The sequence below is a fragment of the Hetaerina americana genome, unplaced genomic scaffold, assembly GCF_022747635.1.
Source record: "Hetaerina americana unplaced genomic scaffold, ioHetAmer1.1.p SCAF_8, whole genome shotgun sequence".
Lineage (NCBI taxonomy): Eukaryota > Metazoa > Arthropoda > Insecta > Odonata > Calopterygidae > Hetaerina > Hetaerina americana.
The window spans coordinates 23,542,145-23,555,080 of NW_027287427.1; the positions used below are offsets into that span (position 1 = coordinate 23,542,145).

Here is a 12,936-nt window from a genome sequence, read left to right on the forward strand (position 1 = left end):
TTGTACTTTTTAGAGAGATATTTCTGATAAAGTTATTCTATATTTAATTTCCAAGCAAATTTTGACCATCCTTCGGCGTCTGGGATAATCGATTTGCTATTGGAAGTATTATAAATCCTTTAAATTAAACGTAATTTTGAGGTATTTCTTGGAACCTAATTAATCTCAGTATGGTTGAAACCTCTATTTTACGCGTTATCAAATTCGTAATCGAGCAGCGGTATAGTAGGTCTCCCGCAGGTATAGTTTTGGGTCAAAGAATATACGAGTGTATAGTCTTCGTGTTTTTCGTTAAAATGGTAAAACTTGAATTTCGTTTAGTCATTAAATTCTTCGTTTTAGATTGATTAACCCATTAGGAAATTCATCCGATATTGACAAAAGTGTACGGTGTCGCTGCTCCTTCAGCATCAACCGTTAAAATGTGGACAACTGCATTTTAACTTGGGCACACATCCCTCGGAGATGACCCACGTGAAGGACGGCCAAAAACCGCAACCGTACCGGAAACCACCGAAAAGGTGCACGATATCGTGCTGGACGATAGGCGAGTGAAGATGAGATAGCTAAGGTAGTGGGGATATCGGAAGAAAGGGTGCGAAAGATCTTGCACAAAGAATTAGAAATGCGAAAGCTCTGCGCAACGTGGTTGCCGCATTTGCTGAATACTGATCAAAAGCAAATGCGCAAACGATTTTCGCAGAAATGTTTGAAGGGATTCAAGAGGATTTTGTGCGGCGATTTGTCACCATGGATTAGACATGGGTCCACCACTACACGTCAGAATTGAAGCAGTGGGTGGAAGCCGGTGGTTTAGCGCCAAAGAAAGCAATGTGGATCGCATCTGCCGGAAAGGTCATGGCCAATGTGTTTTGGGATGCAAATGGGATTCTGTTTATTGATTACCTTGAAAAAGGTAGAACAATTACAGGCGAATATTAATCCAACATTCTTGACCAGTTGGATGCCAAAATTCGCGAGAAGAGGCCTGGCTTGAAGAAGAAAAAAATCATCTTTCACTCGGACAACGCACCTGCTTAGACTTCCCTCCGTTCCCAAGCTTGAAGAAATTTGTTTCTGGGAAGTACTTCGCGTCCAATGAAGAAGTTGAGAGGGCCATAGATGGATATTTTCAAAGCCTATCAGACTCCCACTTCCGGGATTATTGATGTTTGAAAAACGCTGGACCAAGTCTTTCAAGGGAGATTATGTAGAAAAATAAAATAATTTTTTACCTGAAAATTCTTGTCTTTCACTGTCAGGACGAGAAGGTTTCATTTTACCCTTGTATGTTACTTTTTCTTTATTGTTGTATTACTTCACACAGCTCTTATTTGTTCAGTTATAGCTAATGATGTTTTCTTCATTAATGCGAATACAATATTTAAGCAATAGAAGGGTTTTTGCTTATATTTATTTGGAAGGCTTCCGCCATGTAATAGATGCCAGCGTATTTTACCTATCTTTACTCGTCGATTCTCCCGTGTCGCGCTTTGTCGCAAAGTTCTTTGTCGCAGCGTTACGTGGCCGCCTTCCCCAAAATTTTTCCAACATAAATTCATGCGATAAACTGCGAAGCTTACTATCGTTCTTCCACATTCAAGAGAGTTGTTTTTATCGTCAATTGCTTGTATTCGTTGCTATCTTGTATGTAGTACTAAGTTGTCGTCACCCTTCTTGTATTTTCCCTTCACTCCATGACGACGGGAAGGAGCTCCCCCTCTTACATTTGCTGGTTTTATTTTCTTGTGGATTTTAACCACTGCTGCCTAACGCAGTGTAAGCGAAAGTCATCGATACTTTAATATACAATTTTCCATAACGTGTTAATCGTAAATATCGTTCATTAACATTACAATGTGTCAAGTGTGCAAGTGTGGCGTTATTCATTTGCGTGACCGTTGCCTGTTCTCTCCTCGCCTGTCTCCTCGCCGGCTGTGGTTCCGGCTTCCAGTGGCTCCGAGGGGTTGACGCCGCGCTCGCAGCCGCTCTCGCTGCCTCACTCACACCACCACGTGCACCACGCGCACCAGTCCCTCTCCAAGTCGCTCGATTCGAGCTGCGTGTCCGAGGATCTGTCTGATCTGCTGTCGCGGGACGCGGACCGCGCCAGCATCTCCTCGGGCTCCAGTGTTCCGCCTCCCTCGCCGCTCGCCCGGGGCCCCTCGGACCCCGACGGCACACGTCAACACCGCCGCTGCAGCCACGACGCCTACGTCCCCATGGCGCCCGGCCTCAAGGTCTCGGTGAGTGACAGTCCATTCCCTCACCCCCTCCCCACCACCCCATCCTCACTCCGTCTTCTCCCTCGATCATCCTTACACCACTCAAATGGCAAGAGACATACACTCAAAGCGCTATAGGTTAAGGACACATCTTATTTTTTTACGGAATCTGTAACGTATTCCTCATCATATTCCAATCCCATTTTGAATGACAGAGATGGCTTCAGTGTTGAGCATGGTGAGTTGGTAGGTTCTTTATTATTGAACTTGTTCTTTTATGTTTGATGTAATCCCAAGATTATGCAAAATTATCAGTGTGAGTATCCTTGATGTGGGAAAGAGCGTATACGGTGACGTGAAAAACTCATTATTTCGCTGTTCTGGGAAATCAAGAGGAGACTCGGAGAGCTTTGCAGTTGCTTTAGAAAATTCTGCATTTGGTACATTTTCCGTGTTATATTTCCCTTCCTGTCATTTTGAGATGCGCCCAAGAGACGCCACTACGGAATTTCTGTTGTTCTTCGAAGCTCGTGTCTTAATCGGCTGTTTATGGAGAGACACTGCATTGATTCTATATTGGCTCATGCTCGACGTGAAAATAAAGGCAAAAATATTTTATTCTCAAAGTATTTTCTATGTTTTAAAATATTTGTTTATGTTCATTGTGATCTGTGCATTATCATCTTCATTCCTTGGAGGAAATGTTTAATTTTGTTACTCGCACCCAAACGTGTGGAAAACAAGGGATTTCCTGGTTCTTGCCAGTGATTTTAAGGGTTGTTCGCGGTGAAATATAATAGTCATTTCCGACACCTACACCCAATAGCTATTATCTCATGAACAACATTTTCCAGGAAATAAACTTTTCCAAAAAATACCGCTTTTGTCGTTCGTCCAACTTTGATTGAGTCATTTACTTTTCTTTCTTGCCTTCGTGAGAATATTCACTTTGACTCGTTTCTCATTTTTACGAACAATTGAAGGTTTCGTGAAAAAGCTGTTCCTCCCGTGCCCTTCGATCAATTGTGTTTGCACTCACTCTCCTCGTCTCCTTCCCGTTTGACTGCGTTTGCCCTTATCTCGCAGCCGACACCACCGAAGAAACCACCGCGGAGGAACCTGTCCGTCTCTCCGACGCACCCGCAGCTGGGCGAGTGCGGCGTGGCCTACGAGTATCTGTTCCTGGCACGAAGCGGCCACAAGGGCGGCGAGGACGGTGGTAGTGGCGGCTTGACCCCGCACGACCTCCCGCGTCCCCCGCCCTCGGTCCACTCACCCGGGAGGGAGGCGGCGGCGGCCGCCCTCCGCCGGGGCCGCAGCGCCGACCAGTACGTGGAAATGCGGTCTGTAGGCTGCTGCCCCCCGCACCACCCCGGACCTCGGGGCCCGCACGACCAAGATGCGGAGGGATCCCGGCAGAGGCCCTACTGCCGCCGGAAGCTCCGGAGACACAACGACCACGCGTACGAGAACTACGACCCTGCGGCGTCGGGGGCGCCGTGCGGTTGGAGGGCTGAGGGCGGCAAGCGCTACTCGGAGGGCGAGGTGGTGGCGGCGGGGACATGGGCGGAAGAGGTGGTGCGGGGCAAGAAGGCGAAGAAGAAGAAGAAGAAGAGGGGCGGGGGGCCGCCCTCGGCCGTGCCCCTTAGCCCTACCCACTACCAGCAGCCCCCGACGCCGGACCACCCACCGCCATCCGCGCTGCAGGCCGAGTGCAGCATCCTGGAAAGGATCCGACCCCTGAGTCAGGTGAGTGACCGCTCGTTGACCCCTGGAACGGCCTTGTCGACTCATAGGTGGGTGGGTGACCTCTCCATGCCCACCACAATCGCCACCTCCACTCTTCCCCAGATTTATTTCTTCCGCTGAGATAATAAGTTATCGCAGAGAGCGTTCGGCATATACGTTCACAACTCTCGAGGACCAAATTTTTCCCTGCCTCAAAGAACTGAGGAAGATGCCGCGACAGTAAATTTTAACGGAGTCATCCGCTAATATGCATTTACGATCGCGTCCCAATAAGGGTGAATCACGAGGGTAATTTGAAAAGTTCTCGAAATGGAATACGAAGAAACAACTTAACTCAGTGAAACTTTCTTATTATATAGTCTCCCTGTACACTTATAAATTAGGTCTAACGATGTTCCAATGTCTTGATCCCATTTCGAAAATTTGATTTCCTCATGCCTGCAAAATACCCGTCTATTTCGGATGTTTTTTCTTGGTCTGCACAGAATCTCCGGGCACCGAGAAAACTTTTGAGCTTAAGGAGGAGATGGAAATCTAATAGAGACAAATCAGGTGAATACGTTGGGTGTGGCAACAATTCGTAACTTAGTTCACGTATGTTTGCCATGGCAACGACAGCTGTGTGTGGGCGTGCATTGTGTTGATGAAAGATGACTTTCTTCTTTGCCAAACCTGACCTTTGTTCGTGTATATTTTCCCAGAGCACTGACGTGTTACGTGTTTACTCATAAAGGATTACCTATTACTCCGCGGGAAACTCGTTGCGCTAGCGCTGGCATGTGTTTGTGATTCCGAGAGCCTTTCAAACTACCCTCGTATTTTTACACTTTGAAATTGGTGCATTTTTTCCCTTCCTGGTCAGTGTTCCGACAGAATTACGTACTTCTAGTAGCTCTACGATAAATCCCTGACCGTATTTGGATGAAGAAAATTTCGTATTGCACAATTAATTTCCCCTCATCCTAAAAATTTGAGAAAAAATAAAAATGGTTTTTTCCTTTTTCTGGTGGTTCGTACCATCGCTTCCCCCACAATTTGAACATAGGCTTTACTGAAGAGGGCGAAGCGTCGTATCTCAGCGTCTTCGTCAGAGATATAGGCGACAAATCAAAATATCCCAATTAGTCGAGTGGCTTCCTCACAGGTAAACTGAAGGGATCGGTGGATTGTTGGAGGTAATTGGCTGTGCTCTCAAGTGAGATAAGCGACGCCCAGGGGTACCACCCAGGATTTTGATGAATATTAAATATGTTGGTATGTAGAGAATCACCCACCGGGTGTCCAGCTGGCTCTTAAGGAGGAAAGAAGAGGACCCAGTCCAAACGTCTCTTATTGCCTTATTGAGCGCCTCTGCAATTCTCTCAATCTCCCTTCTGCCTCTTGAGAGATAACTCTTCGCGGCCAGCGACCCTCCCCCCCCTTTGGTCAACCCACCGCGGAGACGGACACTCACTTCCTCCTCAATCACTGCCAGTGATTCACAAAGCGTTGGAACCTCGCATACTCGCTAGAATTCACCATGCAGCAAGAGATATTGTGTTGTTGACGACTTCTGACGTGTGTAATTCGCAAATGTAGGGTAGAAGGACCCCCTTGCTACTTTGTATGGCTCCTCTAGATAACCGGAACATATAGTAGATGTGACATCACTCAGCTCGGGTTTTGTTCTTGGTGCCCGACAGGAAATTTGGTTTTCGCGAGTCATGGATAATGAATGTGATAATCCTTATTAATGATCGTTCGTTGTATGTGAGGTTTATTTTGGAAGGTTTACATTACGGATTGAGATCTCATGAAAATTAAATGGAAAATCCATGAAAATGACATTCCATGTTAGTGTTTTATGATAGAATATGATTATCGATCTGATGTTGCAAATAGAGTAATAATTTTTCCGCTCCTTCTCTGATAGGAAAAGTAGTGTTTTATCACATCCGCATTCCAATCAAAATTTTTATCTGATAAATGACGATCGCGTGAGAAGTTTCACAATTTCAATATTCAATAAATATTTCTGGTTCAGAAAATTGCACGAGTACTTTTGCAAGTGAGGATTTCTTTGTTTAGAAGGAAAGCAAATTAGATTTGGCTCAATATACAGGGTCTCTCCAAAAATTACCTAAAGCGATTTTTCCTGGGGAAGCGGTCGACTGAAGTGGGACGATTTGTGGCGGGAAAAATGGCGATAGGTCAGGGGAAGCCCGCATCAACACCACCCACGTCAGTTGTCTACAGGCCGTTACAGTCTGCGAATCGCTGCGAGACTGAGCCCCTGTTCGAGGGTCGCATAGGAAATTCACGATGTGACTTTCCTTGGAGCAATGATATGCGATCATATTTGGGATTAAACCTGGGAAATCGGGTTTGGGGACCATGATCATGGTTAAGGATGCTTATGAAGATAGAGAAATGTCCCAAGTGATGATTTTCTGCTTGCACAGGATGTTCTGGGAGGGTAACGAGGAGGTTGAAGATGAGGAATGTCCTGGACATCCATCAAAAACACAGTGTGATAAAAATGTGCAAAAAGTGAGACACGTACAATTTTGATAGACTTCCAAGTGTCAGCATCATAGCAGAAGATTACGATATTCAGAAAACCACTCTACGTTGCTCTCTTACAAAAGATTTAGCCAAGAGAAAGGTGTGCCAAAATGGTCCCCGAGGTGCTGTCGGAAGACTGGTTGTGCGGTAATCTTTTCTTCGGCCTCTTGCATCACGCTGGAAGTGACCCGATATTTTCAGAATAGTTGGTTACTGGTGATGAGTACTGGTTCTTTCAATACGACCAAAGTATAACTCCTTGTGCCATTTTGGACCACTGAATTACGTGAAAGAGGCCGTGACGAGGTGCCTGAACGAGGGTCCTGTTGATGCCTTACAGGAAGCATACCACAACTGGCGGAGGCTCTGGTATTGTTGTGTCCATACGTAAGAGTGCTCTTATGAAAAGTTTTAGCAATTTGTACTTTGATCTGCAGTGAAGTTTTCCCTCAATTCATTCTATTTATTTTTTGGGACTGACATTGTATTCGATGAATATCCTATGAAATATCCGAGTTACGTATAAATAAGTAGATGGGCTTTGTTTCTAACAAATATAACGGAGGAAGGGATTATGGGCGAATCTCTAGCAACCCTCCCTCTCATGGCTCGTTGAGAGTGTTCTCGGGCAAGGGAAGAAGTGGGCGTCTCCCCATACAGTATAACCCTTCATGTTCCCTTGAGGCGATGTGCTCTCCACCCGCCTGTGGTCAGGACTACAGCCTTTGTCCACTGCGAAGTTCTCGATCCCCCAGTGAACTCATGATCGATCAATATAAAAGTTACGGGATGATATCTAAAGTTAAGGGGTTGAGATAGTCCAGGGGGTAGAGCGTTGGACCACTGACCACGGAGGGCCAGGGTTGGATTCCCGGACAAGCCTCTCTGGGCGCCCTTAGCTCCACCTAAGCTATGTGATTTTTCGGGTACCAATTTTTCCTGAGAAACCGTAACTGGCACAGGGAAAGGAACTGGCCCCCTACCCTGATTTGTGAATATTAAACGACGTCGGGCTTAGTACTGCGTGAACTCTACAATCACCTATCAAACCAACCTTAGGGTTGATTACTGTGTTATATATAAAGTTAATGGAAAAAGAAATATTAAAATAGTCTATCTCATTATTTCAAAGATTATTTATCTGTCATTATGAGTTGGAAATCGAACCAATGTATGTTTTTAGTGAATCCGTGGACTTTGTGTTGCTGCACCTCTGGGCCCCGGATGAAATGGTTTTAAGCACCGTGAAATCCTACGCACCGTTGAGCATTCTTCGACTCAATACAGGTTTTTTTCTCCCTTCATTTCGTCCAGAAATAGTAATTTTTTCCCCTATCTGCTTAGTTTACCCAGCGTTGTCCCCTCTATCACAGGCTTCAGCACCCTGTTGCCTCATCGTATGTTCTGATATCCTTTAGATAGTGAAAAAATCGTTGAAACGTTGGACAACACAAGTGAATTGTTCTGTATGAATGCTTTTGAGAGAGCTCCTTTGCCCAATTTTCACCCCGAGGTGTTGATTATAAGTCATTCACCCTTCTGTATGAGTAGTTTTTTTCGTTTCATGAGTGTTAGTGCACGTCAAATTTGAATTGCAGGGTGAAATGTAAAATTGAGAGGGAAAGATCATTTTTATCTTCCACTCGGGGACACATTGATGAAATCGAAATTAGTCTCTCTATATTTATATAAGACTCTTCTCTGTGAAAGGGCTATAAAAAAATCTCTTCGTTTCTGCCTTTCCCTCTACCCACTTATCAAGAGTTCGTTTTCAGTGAAATTTAACGCTAAATCCAGTTTTTCGAATATTGACTGTTTTTTCCAATAAGTCAGCTAGACGCTCACAATTTATTTTCTCTTTGAGTTGATAATGGCGGGTACGTACCCAAAAGTATTGCCGAAATAAAGTCCCTCCTCACAGGTCTTAGACACAGGTATTGATATATAACCCAGGTGTGCTTCATGAAATTGACAAGAGGCCCAAACATCCTCGTAAAGTGCACTATTTTATTCAACGCTTTGAAATAATATGAATCCCAGATATTATTGACGCGCCCAGGTTTGTGTCGTCTGTTGTCATTCCCGCGCGTTTCGTAACGTTGCTTATCCGCCCATCCCTCTTGATACCCCGCTCTGCCGCCGGCGCCACACGCCCATCGAGTCGTTCGCGAGCGCGGGCAAGGGTGGAGAATTGAGCGGAGAGGGTGTGGGGGTGCGGAGGTGAGTTGGAGGGAGGGGTTGGGAGGCGAGTGAGGTTCAGTCGGAGGGAGCGAGTACATCTCCACCTATGCGGCAGACGACGGAACTACTCGTGTGCGGGCGACCTGTCGTTTGAGTTGCATCCGAGGAGGGTGAAAGTGAACAAGTGGCTCTCACCCGGGGAGTCCATGGAGAGATGCTCGGTTATGCTTTGGTGTGCATTGTGAGGGAAAGATGCAGATCCGGACGTTCATCGAACGAGCGGATCCCAATCGTTGGGCTAATCAACCTTATATTCGAGCACCCTGGGCGCTAATCCGCTAGAATTCCAAGTGCGCGCTCGGGTATTCCACCTGCACTGAAAAACATACGTACATTGCCCGGCGAGCGAACCCTCGTGTGAATGTGATATTTTGTTTTAGCTTTGAGAATAATATTCAGATGTAAATAAATAAAAAAGTTATAATACGATAAAATTACTACTGACAGTGAGTTTAATGTCGTTACTCTCGTGAAAGATATTTCCTGGAGTCCATATTTACATTAAAAATTTCCCCTGAACTATTAAAATGGCGTATTGAATTTATCTAATACTGACCTCAGTGGCATGGAGCCGCTAGATTTTGAAAACTAGAAAGGTTTTAAAAAATAAGGGAGTGCTTAGGTATTTTTTTATCTTTAGCCATCGGTTGAGTAGTCTGACTTCTCCTGGGAAGCTATTGATCCTCATTACATTCTTATTAATGGAAGCCTATGTAATAATGGTTACATCTTAAGAAAGTGAGGTATTTTTTCCCCTTTGCTGTTGAAATCGTTAAGTTTATCAGATAAAAACCAGAACCAGATAACTCAACACCTAGGATAAAATTTAAACCAGTTCAATTATAATTATTTCTACAGAATGCTACCTAAATGATGAATGATGAATCTCCCTGTCTAGTTAGTTCAAGTAATTTGTAAAATGCTTCAGATCCTCTTCGATTTAAGACAGTATAACATTCCTCAATGTCTTCCTTAGAATATGATATGTTTACGCTTGTTTGCGTAAGTCTAAGTCAATGTCAATACTTTTTGTGGGCTTCCACATCGGTTTGTCTTAGAGGCTCCCGAGGATTCCACTTGCTTACCTCCGGCCAACTGCCTTGACCTGCTAAATCTCGGGTGGAACCTGGTTTTGGAGAGGGTCACCTACTATACATCCGCTTCCTCAATGGATAAAAAAATAGCCGATCTCTCTGGACAGCCAGCTTTTGTTCTGAGGGTGCTTGAGTTAGTTTTCGACTCTTGACCGGAACATACATCCGTAGGCCAAAATCGAGCTCAAAGGATTAATCCAGGCCTCCATTTCAAGCATGGGAAAACAGGTATCGCGCAATATTTGTTCAAAACTCATTCAAAATGTGATTTTATATGGTCTTGTGAGCTACAAAAACATTCTGAAAGATCATAAGGCTACTTTCTGGATAGTATCTTCATGATGGGAACCTAATTTAATCACGACGTCGTTACAAAACACCTCTTCCCCAGTTACTTCCATAATTCCTAGCATTCCTTTCAAAGCTTAGGAGGGCGAGCTTTTCCAAGTTTTAAATCCTCGAGCGGCTCCATAAGCGAAGAACCAGGAAATTTAATTTATCTTAGAATACTTGGGTCATTAACCTTGGACAAATCGTTCTGCTTGAACATATCCTTGAATTCTCTCGACTTCCCCTGAAATACGTCGCCATGCAATTTACGTCACATTCACGCACGCCGGGTTGCATCACCAAGGGGCGTGACCATACAGGGTACCTACTCGTATGCGGCGGGGAGACCGAGATCCTATTGAACTTTTCATTCAAGAGGAAAACTAGCTTAATGATACAGGCCTAATCCAGTGGAAAACGTGGTTATTTTGGATGCGTATTGCTATGTGAACGGCATGTTTATTATTTTTATGTATGATAAACTCAATTAAAACAGTCAAGGAGGGTCTTTCACTTTGGGTGATAAAAGGCATGAATGACAATAAAAATAGCTTTTGTATTGAGAATATTGACAGGATTTAGGAGGAAAAATCATTGGAGGGTAGGAGAGGAGGGATATAATGGGATATACTTTTGGTTTTAGGAAACTGAGCATACGAGGACAAAAGATAGAGAGGTCAAGAGTAGGAGGGAATGTTTGGTGGTAGTCGTGCTACGAACTTATGGACGGCATATGATAAAATAAGGATCACTGTGTCAGCCGGTCTGCAGGCAACCTAGCAAGCGTTGAAAATTGGGTGATCTGTGGGAGAAGCAAGATGGGAAAATTCAGGGTTTCACTCATCCCCCAGAGGAGGTGACTAAAAAAATGACCATGTGGATGTTCCTCTCCATGTCATGTGATAGTAGGTCTCACTCAGTATAAGTTTATTTGGTCATTGACCCGGTGACGAAGTATGACTGGGAAAAATTAATCTTTAATTTATTTTCGATGTTCGCACCATTTTTATTGCTTTATTATAATTAGGTATTGACTATTCATTTTACTATTCATTGAATTATTTTCATGTATGATATATTTTACATATCATTTCATTATGCATTAATTTTGGCATCACGAGGTCAAATCTTCGTTTGAACCATGGGCGTTGAATATGTGTCCTTTATCTAGAATATCAATTCAGTTTTTCTTGAGGAGTTTTGCGGCTTGCCTTCCGTGAGAATTATTGAGTCACGATATAACGATTTAGATTGTATGTCAATTCAAGTCTTTCATTATGCTTGGACGAAATGACGCAAGGTGGATGCAGCCAACAGAATTAGTATTGGTGCTCCCGTTTCATCAGGTATCATTCTTTTTTCATTTCTCACGTGAAACGTTTTCGCCATAAGTTTACGAAATTAGGATGCCTAATAAAAACAAGGGGTCATTTAATGTTGACCTCTAAAAGATCCATTTGATTGGAGATGGAGGAGAGATTATCCAGGGCCTGGAATGTTCTGCTCTCGGTGATGGGACTTGCTACGCCGCAGAGCGTCAGCGCGAGGTTCCATGTCGTCCTCCCGTGCCGTGCACGGGGTGACGAGGGGCCGATTGGGGTGGGGGGGAAGGCGGGCGCGTTTCGGATGATTTCCCACTCGTCGCCACGGCTGGGAATTGAAGACGCATTATTTTTAGCGCGTGCGCACGGCCTAATGTATTAGAAAAAGATGTTTTCAGATCGTGAATTGTGGCGTGGAAACCCAAAGGCCACTCGAGGCGGCGCTATGCGCCCTCATCCCCACGAAAAGGGGCGCAGGGGTTAGGAAAAGAGAGGCAGGGCTTCGATCTATGGGCGGGGAGTCGGGCGGAGGGTGAGGCAAACCCTTTTCTTGCTCCATTCAAGGGTTTTCAAAGTGTTCGAACGAGAAGGGGTGGAGGGGATAGGGCGGCGTGCATGCGCCGGTAAGAGAGGGGGGGAGAGTCCCGGTGGGGAGGGGTCCGGGGCGCGAAAGAGCCGTTTGTGTTGGACCAAGTGAGTTACACGGAGGAGAGGCTCGGAGTGTGGTTAGTTACCGGAGAGCAAAGTCGTCCCCCCACCTCAACCCTCCTCGCCCCTTAAAATCCTACTCCGCTATCCTAAAGGACGCGCGCGCACGCACACATACGCACACTCAATTCCCTTCCTCCCTCCTCCTCCTTGTATCACAGCGGGCTGCATGAATCATCGCCGACTGCTTGCAATTAAGAGACGTCTCAGTCGTACGCTGGTGCAACTCCCTTTCCCTCGTTCCCTTTGAAGCTCGAAGAAGAAGTGCCCTCGATTCTCTGCGCTCCCTTCGGGTGGAAAGCCGTGGGTAGCTATCGCCTCGAGAGGGGAAAGCGTGCCAGAGTTATGGGATCGAATGGCGTGGCTCGTAGATTCTGAGACACCGCTGCGAGTCTAGTAACATAAACCCGTTGATTATTGCGTGTCAGAGATAAACGAACCGAAAAACTTTTTCTTTTGGGACTAATATGACCCCAGCCATTCGTGGGAAAAGTACTCTTTATTCTTTCAAGTAAACACACTTGTGCTTACTTATTTTTCCGTGGCTACCAGGTCGTAACCATTTGTTGCCAAACCAGTCGTACTTATTGTAAGCTTCACAGGGTGGCGGAGGTTAACTCTTACACAGCTTGGCATTGCCTACTGTGAATTGGTATCGTCGATATCGAGTTTATTGGCGGGAGAAGAATCTTTTGAAGGAGCATGGCGAGAAATTAAGAGAAA

General features: G+C 45.1%; 1 protein-coding gene across 1 annotated transcript in view; it reads left to right on the forward strand.

Annotated features, from left to right (window-relative positions):
• Positions 1 to 12,936, forward strand: part of LOC139697963 (ankyrin repeat and SAM domain-containing protein 1A-like) — a 249,524-nt gene that overhangs the window by 166,174 nt on the left and 70,414 nt on the right. Inside the window, exons 9-10 of the mRNA XM_071596819.1 lie at positions 1,955 to 2,246; positions 3,312 to 3,974. Of these exons, the coding sequence (XP_071452920.1) occupies positions 1,955 to 2,246; positions 3,312 to 3,974 (955 nt within the window). The remainder of the gene's footprint in view (positions 1 to 1,954; positions 2,247 to 3,311; positions 3,975 to 12,936) is intronic.